At 33.9% G+C, this 15,200-nt stretch overlaps 1 protein-coding gene across 2 annotated transcripts in view; it reads right to left on the bottom strand.

Moving 5' to 3' along the window:
* Positions 1-305: 305 nt before the first annotated feature.
* The window catches only part of LOC128224201 (hamartin-like), a 32,485-nt gene continuing 17,590 nt past the window's right edge, over positions 306-15,200 (bottom strand). For both annotated transcript variants that reach the window (XM_052933956.1, XM_052933958.1), the window contains exons 14-22: positions 14,820-14,963; positions 14,047-14,213; positions 13,447-13,577; positions 8,933-9,029; positions 8,576-8,671; positions 6,068-6,209; positions 5,152-5,309; positions 4,534-4,642; positions 306-3,744 (exon numbers count right to left, since the gene is read on the bottom strand). In XM_052933956.1, the coding sequence (XP_052789916.1) occupies positions 3,326-3,744; positions 4,534-4,642; positions 5,152-5,309; positions 6,068-6,209; positions 8,576-8,671; positions 8,933-9,029; positions 13,447-13,577; positions 14,047-14,213; positions 14,820-14,963 (1,463 nt within the window). In that variant the 3' untranslated portion in view covers positions 306-3,325. The remainder of the gene's footprint in view (positions 3,745-4,533; positions 4,643-5,151; positions 5,310-6,067; positions 6,210-8,575; positions 8,672-8,932; positions 9,030-13,446; positions 13,578-14,046; positions 14,214-14,819; positions 14,964-15,200) is intronic.

Raw genomic sequence — 15,200 nt, 5'->3', positions numbered from 1 at the left:
TTCTATAACATTGTTTGAAATTTAATTAAATTCCATCCAAATGTTATCAAATCATGCTCCGGACAAGGAAATTTGTAATGGACCAACGGACCGAACAAACAGGGCGACTCCAATATACCCTGTTTTTACTTGATTTGCCGAGGGTATAATAAAACAACAGAATAATAAATATATTTCAACTATTTATTCCAATGCAAGGGTGGATAAAATCATATGTTGTCTATTTTTAAGTAACTTAAAGGGACTCGCTCATGTTTTGGCACCAAAAAATAATTTCCCCGGAAATGCATTTGAAAACACATGACTGTAATAAGTTTACTCTTTTATTCAGAAATTGCAGAAATAAATACAATTAAAGAATAAAATGAAAATCTGGTTTTAGTGGAAGCAAATCCATGGTAGTACAGTCAAGAAAAAAAATAAGAAAACCAACATTTAAGCCAATTGGCAACACCGAGACAAACATACCATTTATATTTTAACATTTATTAAATACCTTGAATACCTTGAAAACATCACATGTTAATTGCAATCAACCATTCACGCTACAGCCTTTTGCTGAATTGCCTTATCAACTGTTTTGGAAATGGTGGACTTCAAAGACAATATTTGAGCATTTATCAACATTTGTTAAGGGTTCCAGCTGTCAGTATCGTAGTTTTAAAACTCCTGATGATTTGACACTTTATTTCATATTAATAAAACATATCTGTAAAAAAAATGCATTGTATTAACCAGGTGTGAGTCCCTTTAAACGGACTTATTTTCCCATAATATTCCACGCGGTTATCAGCCAAGGTATTCTTGCAAGGATTTCAATCAAAACACATCAAATATATGGTATTTTAATGATTGTTTAAGAAGTAAACTGCTTAGACAGTGGACAGTATATACACAGATTAAACACACTTTACTTAACACATAAACATGCCTATTAAGGAAACAATAATAATACAACACTTTGTCACTATATACCAATATGTATAAGCAGTATAAATTAAATCAATTCTGAAAAACAGGATTTTAAAAATCAGGCTTAAATTCATGCAGGGAGCCATAGAAATAAATAACATTATAAAGTAAATGTAGCAGGAGTTTCATGTATGTAAAACTCATATTTTTGTCCAGATTTGGATCTAAAATTTGTTCTCAAATTGCACGCAGATGGCAGATGTATACGGAGGTATACCACTAATCAATTTGTTAAATGTTAAATTATTTGGTTACCATTGAACAGTTCTGATGTTTCTATAGCATCTACCAAGCACCCTTAAACACAATAGAAAAACATGAAATTACATCATCCTCACAACTCACTATGTGTAATATGCAAACATGCAGATAAAAAAAAATAATAATGGAATTGTATGAAAAAGCAAAATGCTGTTATGATGATATGGCTTAAACATTTGTTAAACTGTGGTCAAAAATGTTGTAAAACTTGTATTTGTATTTATTTTATAAGACAATAAAGCTGACTGCTCTTATAATGACAATGTCAAGTGACATCTTAAGGTTGTGTCATTTTGGTCTACCTACCCTCTTGCTGTGTAAAATGTATAAATTCATTTTCGCACTTTCAAAGAAAGAGGTTCAGACGATTTCTGTAAGATGTATATATAAACATTATCTAAACTAAAGGTTTTATGTACAACATGTACTAAGTCCACATAGTTTTAGATTGACCGTCATATATATTTATTCTGATTAATAATATAATACTTTTTCAATACTTTAACCTCCATAACAGTACACAATAACTTGTACAATTTAACAGATTATATAAATGTTAGACAAATCATGCACCAAATATTCCGAAAATTACTTTAAAAGACAATTCATTCACCAAAATTTCCTAAAATTACTTTTAAAAAATCTATTGAATTACCTATTTTCCATTTATACAGTATTTTATTACTGTTGAAATGATTTTTATTCCCACTATTCAAGTAGAAAACATAAATAAAATAAAAACTTAACAAACCAAAAAATGTGGCCTCACACTAGAAATCCTAACCCTCAAATATTCAAATGTAAATAATGATCCAAGATGCATAGAAAAAAATTCATTTAGTGTTTATTTCCAATTTAATTGATTGAGTTAGGTCAAAACAACCCATGATCAATCATTTCATTTAACATAAAATGCAAAAGCATACGCAATCAATCAAATAAAGGTTACACTAACAAGAGCTGTCACTGGGACAGCATGCTCGACTATTACGAATATTATGATGCTTTTAAGTTCGAGGATTGCACAGTTTGGTGAAACATGGATGGATCAATGTAAAACTAGATAAGATGCAAAAACTTAACAAGAATTTAGAATGAAAAATGCATTATATGCAAGGAACGGTAATTATACTAGATTGTATCCAGTTGCAATGCAATACATCAAGTACTTGCTGAGATATTAACTTAAATGTGGTTACATGCAAAACCTTGAACAGAATTCTAAGTCAAATAATAAAGGCCCATACTTTGCATTATATTAAAAAAAGTGTATTCTAACTTCATGAATTAAAAAGGTTGGATGGTTGGAAATACATATTTTAAAGTTTCAAAGCAATACATGATGTATTCACTGAGATAATGACTTAAAGGTGCTTATATGTAAAACCTTTACCAACTTGGGACGCCCACACCAACGCTAGGATGAGTAGTATAGCTCTCCTTATTCTTCAAATAACAAATAAACATAACATCATAATTATGGAAAGTGTGTAATAATTAATTTTAAGCATTAAAAATCATAAAGAATCATCATACTTAATAACACAAAATTATTCAAGAAATCAAGTGTATAAACATAAATAATTGTCTTAAATGTAACAAATAATAAATAAATATTTACAACCCTAAACAAATCCAAGTGATGTATAAATGGTAAAACCATGCTCATTTAGAGTTGTAACAAAATTTCATTTCTATTAAATTTTTATAAATACATTAGTTTTAATTGATAAAATATTCACACCATAATTACTGATATTTATCACATATTAACATTTCATACTGATTAAAATAATCGCTTAATAAATTGAAGGAAAAAAATCAAAACACCAATGACAATGATACAAAAATGGCTGTCAGACGGAAAAATGTAACAATAAGAAAATTATCGATTACACTCACAATACTGCAGATAAAAGGTAATTTGATTCAACGCATGCAATTGTAATTGTATAAATCATATTACAGATAACATTTATAATAATGATTGTATATAAATATTTACTAAAACAAACAGGTAAGTATTTAATTCCATTATTTAGCACATGAAAGTCAATTTAAAAAAGCTGGGGCAAGACAATAATATTTACTTTTACTGTTCCACACTATCTGAAGTATAATTCCGTTGCCCTGGCAACAGACTAGCTTCCCTTGATGACACTGACCCAATGTCAAGGTCAGGGGTCTTTTGTTGCCTAGCAGCAGCACCAGAAATGATCTCAAAATCCTCTTCTTCAGTCATAGATAATGGAAATTTTCCATGTTTATCACTTGCTGACCTTTGACTTTGGCTATGTGAATAATCAAGGCCAGTATTTTTCTGTACACCAGAGATGGAAATTTCCCCAGAAACCGGTAGACTAGCCATTCTGGTGAGCTGTTTTGTGGGAAAGCTGGGCTGTTGTCGGAGAGGGTCAGAGTTGGTCCTTTCTCGGAACTGTTCATCCTCCTGTGCCGGACTGAGGGGTGGTTCAAAGCCAGGGGTGATAGAGGTTTGTCTACTTGGTGATCCTAGAAGGCAAGGCATGAACTATTATGTTTTGGCTAAATTACTATATATATTCAACTAAAAATTCTCTACAATTGTTTGGGTAAACAAGTGAAAATATTTGACTTAAAATAATAGTGTAATGATAAGTTGACCATTTTCTAGCACACAATTTGAAAACTATAAAGAAATTTTGCAAATCGTTTGGTGAAAGATCTAATATTCATATCTTATTTTAGCATATAATTTTAACCACAATGCACAAGTCAAAGATTGTACCTTCAGAACCTAAATCTTTCTTTTACCCTTCCCAAATATTGTTCATACCATTGTTAACTATACTTTGCCAATTTGATGCAGCCAGGGATTTGGATAACGGAAGTTTGGAAGTATATTACTCCCTACAAAAGGACTTAAAGTTAAAATTCCAAAACTAAGTCCCTGGAAATACAGAAACTTCCATAATATTTAATTGTGGACACAACTTCCAAAGTCGAAGGCTTTCAAAACCTGCTGGCAATATTGGCAGTATGGTAACATTTTCCTGATTTTAAATGAATCATTTGAAAACCCTTTGAAATTAGAGTTGGTATGTTTGAGTAGCTCATTATTTTATGTCAATAAGAACTGCAATTCAACAATGGAGAACATCTTTACTGTGCATGTGACTAACACTAAAAAATTTCAGAAGAAAAAAATCTTAATTTGCCGCCAAGAAAGTTCATACATCCAGTTTCAAATCCTTAATAGAAGCCCTCACAGTACAGTCATGGTCTGTATTCATATAAATCGAGCTTTAATTCTACACTCACCCTTGTCCAATTGTGCCTTTGAGAGTTCAAGGTCAGAGTAAAGTTGCAGAATGTGGCTTTCAAGCGCTTGGTTCACACGCAGGGAAGCTTGATGTTTCTCTTCTACACTCTGTCAATATAATAATAACTACTGTAAAATAACTTACGTATGATATTTGTTTATCCTGAAAAATAGCTGGGGATCTGTTTGAGTAAAAGGGATTAAGGCCCAAAACTTCTTCATGGTTGCAGGATTAACCCTGAACTTTACAACACCTGTATGATATTGCTTGGGAGCTTATGCTTGTTGAGATGCCGAGAAAACATGGCCTTGGTTTGGCTCACACCCACTTAACTGGTATGTTAGAGGCTTACACAGACCACTCTCAACCAACTTTTACAGAAGAGAGACTGAGAAAAAGAGTTACTTCTCCATTCTGGGAAATAAACATTTTTGTTTCATTAATGCATTTAATTGTATAATATTATTGTTATTAATTACACTGGATCCAATTTGAATACATTCCATGCTTCTGCAGTTATTAGATTCAATGCTCAGGTTTCATGTATTATTATTTGTAATAAAAACTGGCTAAACTAACAAACTTTGACATTTCATTTCATATGAATGAAACCCACCTGAAGTTCTTCACTATGTCTGGCCTTTACTTTATCCACAAGCAGTTTCATCTGAGACATGGCCTCTTCCTTAGATGTTAGGGACTCCATTTGATCTCTCAACTGGGCCTGACAACCTTCCAACTGGGTAGACTTAACACTTAAATCCTTCTTTAGGGCTGAAATTCAGATGTCATGCATGTATTTCATGTTGGCCATCAAACATAATATAATTTCTTCAAGGCAGACAAATGCAAATGCATGGCCAACAACTCCACTGGGGGTTGAAAAACTGAGGTCATACATGCATGTTATGTTGGACTTAAGTGATTCTAATTGATCTTTTAGCTCCGCCTGACAACCGTCTAATAAGGTCAACTTCAGACTGGATTTAATTTTCAAGGCTGGATTATAGTCCATATTAATTCATTCACAAGAGAAGAATCAATAGCAAATAGATACAACATTAAAAATCCTACATAAAAACAAAGACTATCTCAGCAGCGTGACACATGCCTCCAATTTGGCCTTGTTGGAATGATTGCCAATTAACCTTTAAGTGTGATCTTGACCTCTGAGAATGAATGCTAGGCATGTCACATCTACCCATGCTGCTGTACATTTTGATGAAAGTTGATAAACATCCGAAAAAAATTGAGTAAGTAACAGCTGAGACACTATTAAAAGGACGACAGGACACACAAACAAAGAGACAGTGCAATTACCATATGACTCCCTTCGGGGGCATAAAATACTATAAAACTATAAAGATGCAAGCATATACTAATGCTCAACTTAACGTTTATTAACCTGATTACTGATAACAGGGACAACAAAACAATGAAAAAAGTAGTCAACATCTCATTTTTTTCCTTAACAACAGATATTCCTTTCCTCAAAAAAATGTTAGCTAAAGGATGAGATTTTATCTCCTTACTGTGTATTTCCTGCTGTAGGCCAGCCTGTATGTGTTTATGCTCCAAATGTGAGGCCTTGCTGGCCTTGTAGGCTAGGAGTTTCTCGCTACTCTTGTGTTGTAACTCTCCCATCAAAACCAGCTCCTTCTGCAGCTGTAGGACCTGCAATAAAAAAAAAAATGGTTTATTGAAATTTAAAAATTTAATCCAATCCTGTATATATTTCTCCTATCTAGACAACAACATTGAAGAATTTCGGAAGAAGCAGAAACCTGCCTTTGATTCTCCATTGACAAAACAGGAATAACACATGAATTATCTATGCCGGAAACTATCTATGTGACTAGCTACACAATACAGGCATAATAATAATCCAAATCATTATTGGATATTTATCATTTCAATTAATTTCTGAGAAATATGCGCACTCGTACTAAAGGACATTTGGAAATATTTGGCCATAATTGACGTGTACGTGCAGTGTGTTCTCTTTCTTTCTCATGAAATTGATACTTAGGGAAACACAAATTTTAAACTCTAGAATGTGTCCTGTCACATGAATATCTTTCGCACATCGCTAATGAGGCTGCTGCTATCAAAACCATGAAGATTTGCTAATAACTAAACTATTTTCCAGTAAAAACTATAAGCGCTGCAATGCGACAAAACCAGGTTTTTGTAATGGGCAATCAGAAATTATAGCTAATTAATTTGTTGTATGAGCAAGTTCAATCTGCAGCTTCATATAAGCTATATTCACACTAAGATTCATCAATATCCATCAATTCTAACTAAGTTGTTGGGCAGAAAAACATTTTTCTATTTTTAGGAACAGTGACCTTGATCCCACCTCCCAAGCTAGCTCTTCACATAAGCTTCCTTCGCTCTAAGTTTCATCAATATCTATCAATGCTAACTAAAGTTATTGGGCAGAAACCATTTTTCTGTTTTTAGTAACAGTGACCTTGACCCCACCCCCCTCAAAAGAAATTCCAAGATTGCTCTTCACATAAGCTACTAGTACCTACACACAAAATTTCGTCAATATCTATCAATCCTAACTAAAGTTATTGGGCAGAAACCATTTTTCTATTTTTAGTAACAGTGACCTTGACCTTAGCTCCACCCCCCTCAAAAGCAATCCCAAGCTAGCTCTGTACATAAGCTACCTACACACCAAGTTTTATTAATATCTATCAATGCAAACTAAAGTTATTGGGCGGACACCATTTTTAAATTTTTAGTAACAGTGACCTTGACCTTAGCCCCACCCCCCTCAAAAGCAATGCCAAGCTAGCTCTTTACATAAGCTACCCACACACCAAGTTTAATCAATATCTATCAATGCTATCAAAAGTTATTTGGCAAAAAACATTTTTCTATTTCAAGTAACAGTGACATTGACCGTAGCCGCTCCCCACTCAAATCAATCCCAAGCTAGCTCTTCACATGCTACCTACACACCAAGTTTCATCAATATCTGTCAATCCTAACTAAAGTTATGGGGCAGAAACCATTTTTCTATTTTTAGTAATAGTGACCTTGACCTTAGCCCCTCCCCACTCAAAAGCAATTCCAAGCTAGCTCTTCACATAAGCTACCTACACACTAAGATTCATCAATATCTATCAATGCTAACTTATGTTATTGGGCAGAAACCATTTTACTATTTTTAGTAACAGGCGACCTTGATCTTAGCCCCACCCCCCCTCAAAAGCAATCCCAAGCTAGCTCTGTACATAAGCTACCTACACACTAAGTTTCATCAATATCGGTCAATGCTTACTAAAGTTATTGGGCAGAAACCATTTTTCTATTTTAAGTAACAGTGACCTTGACCATTTTTCTATTTTAAGTAATAGTGACCTTAACCTTAGCCCCTCCCCAATCAAAAGCAATCCCAAGCTAGCTCTTCACATAAGCAACTTACACACCAAGTTTCATCAATATCGGTCAATGCTAACTAAAGTTATTGGGCAGAAACCATTTTTCTATTTTAAGTAATAGTGACCTTGACCTTAGCCCCTCCCCACTCAAAAGCAATCCCAAGCTAGCTCTTCACATAAGCAACTTACACACCAAGTTTCGTCAATATCTATCAATCCTAACTAAAGTTATTGGGCAGAAACCATTTTTCTATTTTTAGTAACAGTGACCTTGACCTTAGCCCCACCCCCCTCAAAAGCAATCCCAAGCTAGCTCTTCCCATAAGCTACCTACACACCAAGTTTCATCAATACCTATCAATGCTAACTAAAGTTATTGAACAGAAACCAATGTTTGACGACCGCCCGCCCGCCCGCCCAACGACAACCTCATTCTAATAACCCGGTTTTCGTTGAAAACCTGGTTAAAAATTAAAGAGCAAAACAATGTAACCAGTCTTTTAGTTTAGTGTTAGCCTGTGTGACCTTGGCCGTTTTCAAGATCATTGGTAGTGTTGTATAAAGGAATACTGTCTGAATATCCTGAACAGACAGATGAATTTTACATGATTTCTCTTTAATTTATGAGGTAGGTCCACTCACCTGTTCCTTAAGTTTAGCGTTGGCCTGTGTAACTTCAGCCATCTTTTCCAGTTCCTTGGTCGTGTTGAACAGATGTGACTCCTTCTCCATCAGTCTCTGTAATAACATACACCTGTCCTTAACATAATTTAATAGAAATCTATTTGTAGCCATCGATTGAGAATCAGCTATGACAGCAACAAAATATTCTTTTAATCACGTAAAATTATGTTTTATCGGCCTAATACTAGCTCGTATTGACAGTTCTGGTGCTCTTTTGAAGAAATACTGTATTTGCCGATTTTGTGTCCGTCTTGTGTCTAGTCCCTTTCACAATGTTGTTTATTTTGTTCTGAAAAATTGGCCTAATGTCCCTACCTGTTCAAGTTTGTCTTGCTCTTCCCTCTGTCTAACCAGCAAAGTGTTAAACTCCTTCTTGGCATTCTTCAACTCTTCATTTTCTCGTAGGCAAGAGCTGAAAGACATACATAAATATTCATATGTTTGTGCAGTTTTATATCACAAATTAGAATATGGTGGTATAGGTGTCCATCTCGCACCCAAGAAGTTGTGGGTTTCAGCCCCTTTTAGGGCACTAGCTTACAGCCTCTTAAAACGGAGACCAGTTTGAGTTCTTTCACCAAGATAAAGGACTGGAAAGTCATTTAAAACTTCTAATAAAGATAAATTAACCTTAAAACTAATTTCAGGAAAAATGATGGATCATGCTGTGTATATAACTATTGACATCTTAAATGTGTACATCAATATCATTATATTTACTATGGTTTTCTAGTTATGGCATCAATAAAGATTTTTAATGATGACAACAACAAACAAAGACCATGCCATCAAGACTTTAACAATATCTCATTTTTTTTCATTTAAAAAACAGACAATCTTAAAAGTTGAAATTGTACATAAACAACTTTGGCACTTTGAAACAGTCATACCAGACCAAACTTAAAACAGGAAAAACCCTATTAATTGGACATGCTCATGTTTTGGCACATTTTTTCCCCTCAGTTGTGCACTTAATTTATAACATCTTTGATACCAAAATGACAGAGATATACTTAAAAGTATGAAAAATATTCTGGTTGTTGCGAACTCACGCCCGTACAGTCAATCACCTAATGATTTTCCACATTAGTGTCACGTAACGCCACCGCTCACTTAACTTTCGTGATAGTTCGTTCAGTAACCAATCAACAACTGTTCAAGTGTTCTAAGTCTTTATTGTTCCACGTTCTTTCTAAGTATAATAATCAGTATATAATACAGCATGGCATTTAAGGTAATCCCGCATCCTAACTGCCGTCCATTAAGGACCCAAGGCCGGTCTCCTTCCGTGCCTAACAAACTCTCTGTTTTCACATCCCAAATCATCTCTTTTATACTAATTTGTACTAATTTGTTGTCTACCTATGACAGCTTTACAACCACAGGAATACACGTTTTTGTAATTAACATGACCATTTTGTACATTTGTACCAGGTCGGCTGTCAACCATCTTCATATTCAAATGACAATCAAATATGCCCTACATTACTAAACATGCAGTATGTAGACACATATCCATTTAATTAAATCTTAATTATATCTTAATTATAACGTATTACGTCACATTCTATAGTATTAAACTCTGTTACGTGACATTCGTCCCTTTTTTATCAAGATTTTTAAGAAAATCTTTGCGTCAACCCCAAACAATGGTTATAATTGAATAGATAAATAAAATCGTAAGAAACTATGTTTCTCAACCCCAAACAGGTAAATTAAAAAAAATAATTCTGACAAAAAAAAAATACGCAAAAGAAAATCTGTGCCTAAATCTCAAACAATGATATCAAATTGTATTTCCGACAAAAAATACGCAAAAGAAAATCTGTGCCTAAATCCCAAACAATGATATCAAATTGTATAGATACCGTCCCTTTTTAATGCAAGATTTTCTTTTCGTAAGCAATAGAAAGTAAACTGACACGTTATTTGTCAAAATGTCTGACATAATATAGACTAATTGGTAATTAGCCCTCAGGTAATTAATAAACATAGTTAACAATTAGAAAATAACTGCAGATTGAGTACAAGTAATTAACACTGACAGTACTGTTGTCAAATTTGGTAATTAGTCAATGTTTTATGTAGCGCTGTTTTTCATGTTATCATTCTGAAGACAGGGAATCATCGTTGTTGTTGTTGCTGCTGCCGTGTTGTTGTAGATGTAGAGTTTATAGCCAAGGGGTTGTTTGATTGTAGAATGTCCCCACCGACTCGAAATGTTCTGCCATTATACGACTGCTAATTCTTGAAGTGTACTTAGATATATGTGTGCAAGTGTTCATGTTATTGAAGATGCTAACGATCTCAAGTTGGTGTTGTCCATCACACAGGAATCATCACGGTCCTAAAGACTTGATCATGTGACGTCAAGCCGAGCACAGGTCATACGAGAATGTGTGCTTAGCTCCTCTGGATATTCCGAAGTGTAACCAATTGGTTAGCACATCACATACGCAATACCAGAATATAGTTCGATCCTTTATGAAACACCGATGACCACTTAACACGATATCGCCACTAGGTATATTATCTCGATATCCGCTGAAGAAGTATGTTGACATTGACTGTTCGTATCACGTGACATATTACCTGTACTTTTACCTTTCATTGACATAGGTGTTGCTATTACCATGAAATTTTGTGTTGATATTTTCAAGCAGGCTTATATTTTGAAAGTGGCCCCATTTATAATTAATTACTGTATCTGTGCGTAAGTATTCGTATGTTTGATTTAATGAATGTTTGACCTAAGTTGTTTTTTTTTGTGAAACGTTTTGTTTTTATGAACAGCATTTTATTTTATTAAGAACCTTTTTATGCAATATTTTACAAAGCTTATATGTTAGCTCATAAGTAGTCCATTATTTTAAGAAAACTAATACATAAGTGATTCAATTAATTGATTAAATAACTCACACCCTAATGTGACTTCACAGGAGTCCAACAATTTTGTTGAAATTCAATATCTTGAACGTATCATCTCCAATCACTTTTAAGAAACCTGGTCTTTCTTGACCACTATCTTTGTTTATCTTTGTACAACTTTGTACATCTTCACAGTTATAAGAAAGCTAAACTCTAGCTTAACATGTTACCATCATGCTTATCATCGGATAACTTACAACTTTATAATTGATTCATTAGTTTTACCAAACTAATCTGTGAGTTACTTAAATAATTTAATTAGATTACTTACTACCTAACAAACAATTTTATTAGTGATTTCGAAATTGAAAATTACTTGCCGTATTCAGGCGATACACTTATATAATGACATCTAAGAAATTACTTTTCGTTTTGCACGCTTTCTCTCTCAGACCTTACTATGATCCAAACAATGATTTATTTATTTGATTTTTACAACTTTAAAACCATCACCAATTTACTCAAAACTATATAAAATGATATATTGACAAAATACTACAATTATTTACAAGACTATAAACTTACTTAATGTTAATGATTTCATATCATTAATGTCAAGTTAATTACAGGTAACATTGCATTCATTTAGCTATCTGATGTGTTTGACAATTATTTACAGTTACATGACAACTGAAGTAATGAAACCTGCCATTTGTCTCCTTCTTCGACATAAAAAATATTTCATTTTGTATTATCGTCAGTGTTTGCACTAAACCCTGAGTATATGTCATTATTTTTTTGTATTTATGCAACTTTCATTAATGTTAGACCTGCTAAATAAGTTTACTCAAACTTCTTTTAATTACATTTCTTTCCATGTTAATTATTCAATTAATGTCCTTAAATGACTTAGTTTTCGTTTTCATCTAGTTAGTCAATAATGTACTTAAATGATTTAGTTCAATACATGACAAGCTCTTCGTTTGCATTTAACGTTGTTAAGTCAGAAATTAGATAACTTAGGGGTTCTTTCAAAAGAACAGCTTGGCTCTGATTGCATTTATTATCCAAAACTTTAAAATTTTGCCCTGTTAAATATCCCAAAATTATAGCAACACATGTCATATCTAGGCAAGAAATACAAAGTAATAAAACGTAACTAACTTTTGTCCCGTGGCCTGGTCGCGCTGCAATGTCCATAGTCACTCGAACCGCAGTTGTCATCATGTACCTTTTTCTTCTTCATATCAAATGTGATCCAATAGTCATAAGTACTTCGCCGTTGTGTTCCACGTCAACCCTGTTCTTGAATATCCTGGTCACGGCACCAAACTTTTACGTGTCACGTAACGCCACCGCTCACTTAACTTTCGTGATAGTTCGTTCAGTAACCAATCAACAACTGTTCAAGTGTTCTAAGTCTTTATTGTTCCACGTTCTTTCTAAGTATAATAATCAGTATATAATACAGCATGGCATTTAAGGTAATCCCGCATCCTAACTGCCGTCCATTAAGGACCCAAGGCCGGTCTCCTTCCGTGCCTAACAAACTCTCTGTTTTCACATCCCAAATCATCTCTTTTATACTAATTTGTACTAATTTGTTGTCTACCTATGACAGCTTTACAACCACAGGAATACACGTTTTTGTAATTAACATGACCATTTTGTACATTTGTACCAGGTCGGCTGTCAACCATCTTCATATTCAAATGACAATCAAATATGCCCTACATTACTAAACATGCAGTATGTAGACACATATCCATTTAATTAAATCTTAATTATATCTTAATTATAACGTATTACGTCACATTCTATAGTATTAAACTCTGTTACGTGACATTAGTCATACAAAAAAAACCTTTAAAGAGACTTAACTGATCTCTTCTGGCTCAAACTCTTGTAAATCCAGTGTGTTAAGTAAACTTAATCATATCTTTATCAAAGCCAAGCCATACTTAAGTTGTAGATGTTTCTCAAATGTTTCGGAATCCCGTTCAGCCTTGAGCTGACCATTCTCAGTCTCCAAAAGCTTAATGTTCAGCTCCTGGTCCTTGAGCTGGTGGTCCTTCTGCTGTAACTGGTCAGTCTAAAATTAAGATTAGGTGAGTATGTAGTTTCACTGACTGTGCTAAGGCTAATAAAGATATTTTGGTAAATTTGTAGTTTGTTGCCGTGGAGCACTGTGCCTCTTGATCAGTCTCTTTAAAGGGACTTGATCATTGTCTTGAAAAACTAATCTTTCTGAAAAAGAAATTTTAAAATTCAAATATGACTCACACCAATTACTCCACACTTTCTTGAGGAGATATTTATAACTCACTACAGTTATGCAGATATTTTAGTGTATTGTAATACCTCTAGATAGGTAATATTTCAATCCAGTTAGTCAACTGTGTTTTAAATTGTTAAAAGTATATGTAAATAGTAGTGTTAGAAATGTGGTCCAAAAATGAAGGCTAACAAATAAATGACATATTCAATTTTCTAGCTACATAATATAATATGCCATTTTAAACTTGAAGGAAAATATTAAAGAAATTCAAATTAATATGAACCATGGCAGCATTCTGTTCCTCCAGCATGTTAGTATGGGCAATTTTCCTCAGTAGTCGCCTGTTCCTCTTGGCATGCTGGTCACGCTTGTGACGCTCATACATCACCTGGTTGTGGAGCAACGTCAACTGGCCTCTTAGAATACTGATTTCATCAGCTGGAGGGACCCCTATTTAGGATAAAAAAAATTATGATATAGTTTACATTCATTGATCACAAATGTGATGCTTGTAAATCACTTGGATGTGGGGTAACATCAACTGGCCACGTAGAATACTGATATCATCTGCTGGTGGAAGCATACAAAAAACAATTTGTTACAAAAAAGTGTGCGTATTTATGCTTGTGACGCTTGTGCATTATTTGGTTGTGAGATTACATCAACTCTCCTGCCTCAAAGAATACTGATCTGACCTACTTAAAGATTGAAAGAAACAGGTTACTTAGTTATTATACACAATCTTTAACTATTTGGTTCTTCTCCATAAAGTCTGCCAAATTATTAAATGTTTGTTTAAGCATCGGCTATTTAAGCATATACCCATAACAAATCAATTGGCCAGAAATGTATTTCATAGGGCCCCCCAAAAAGATTGTAAAAAATGAATAAAAATAACAAGTTTGACCAGTTCATAGAGAATTTAATGCTATTCTCTTGTAAAAAAAGGACAACAAAGAAAGAATATGGTTCATAGCCATCTCCACATCATTGTTTCATTCTTGTTCACATCACCCTATTTATACTGGTAATGTACTATATTAAACCCAATCTTACCCCCAAAGTGTGTCCAGTTGGTATCTGTAGTGGAGGGCATTGGGATTTTACTCAGCTCTTTGGCGTGAATGTCCCGACCCAGTTCAATGTGTCGGTCCAGTAGCTCAGGCGGGGAATAGGTCGTAAAAAAGGCAGGAGCTGTTTCTGAAAATACGCTCCAGACATTGTTTTTAAGGTTATGAATGTTCAATTTGTTCTCAATCTTTTCAAACCACTTGTCTCTATTGAATTGTTATTAAGGCTAAGTTGCTGTAATATTGTGAATTTTGTTAAAGGTAATGCTTCATACAAACTTACTACAAATATCCTGATATTGTTGTCTAAATCATCTACCTACCAAACAGGTACATGTATTTATAGTATTCCTTCTCAAAGTTGGAA

Source organism: Mya arenaria, chromosome 17, assembly GCF_026914265.1.
Source record: "Mya arenaria isolate MELC-2E11 chromosome 17, ASM2691426v1".
Lineage (NCBI taxonomy): Eukaryota > Metazoa > Mollusca > Bivalvia > Myida > Myidae > Mya > Mya arenaria.
Note: the sequence above shows the minus strand (reverse complement) of the source record. Positions and strands in the feature narration are given on the sequence as shown.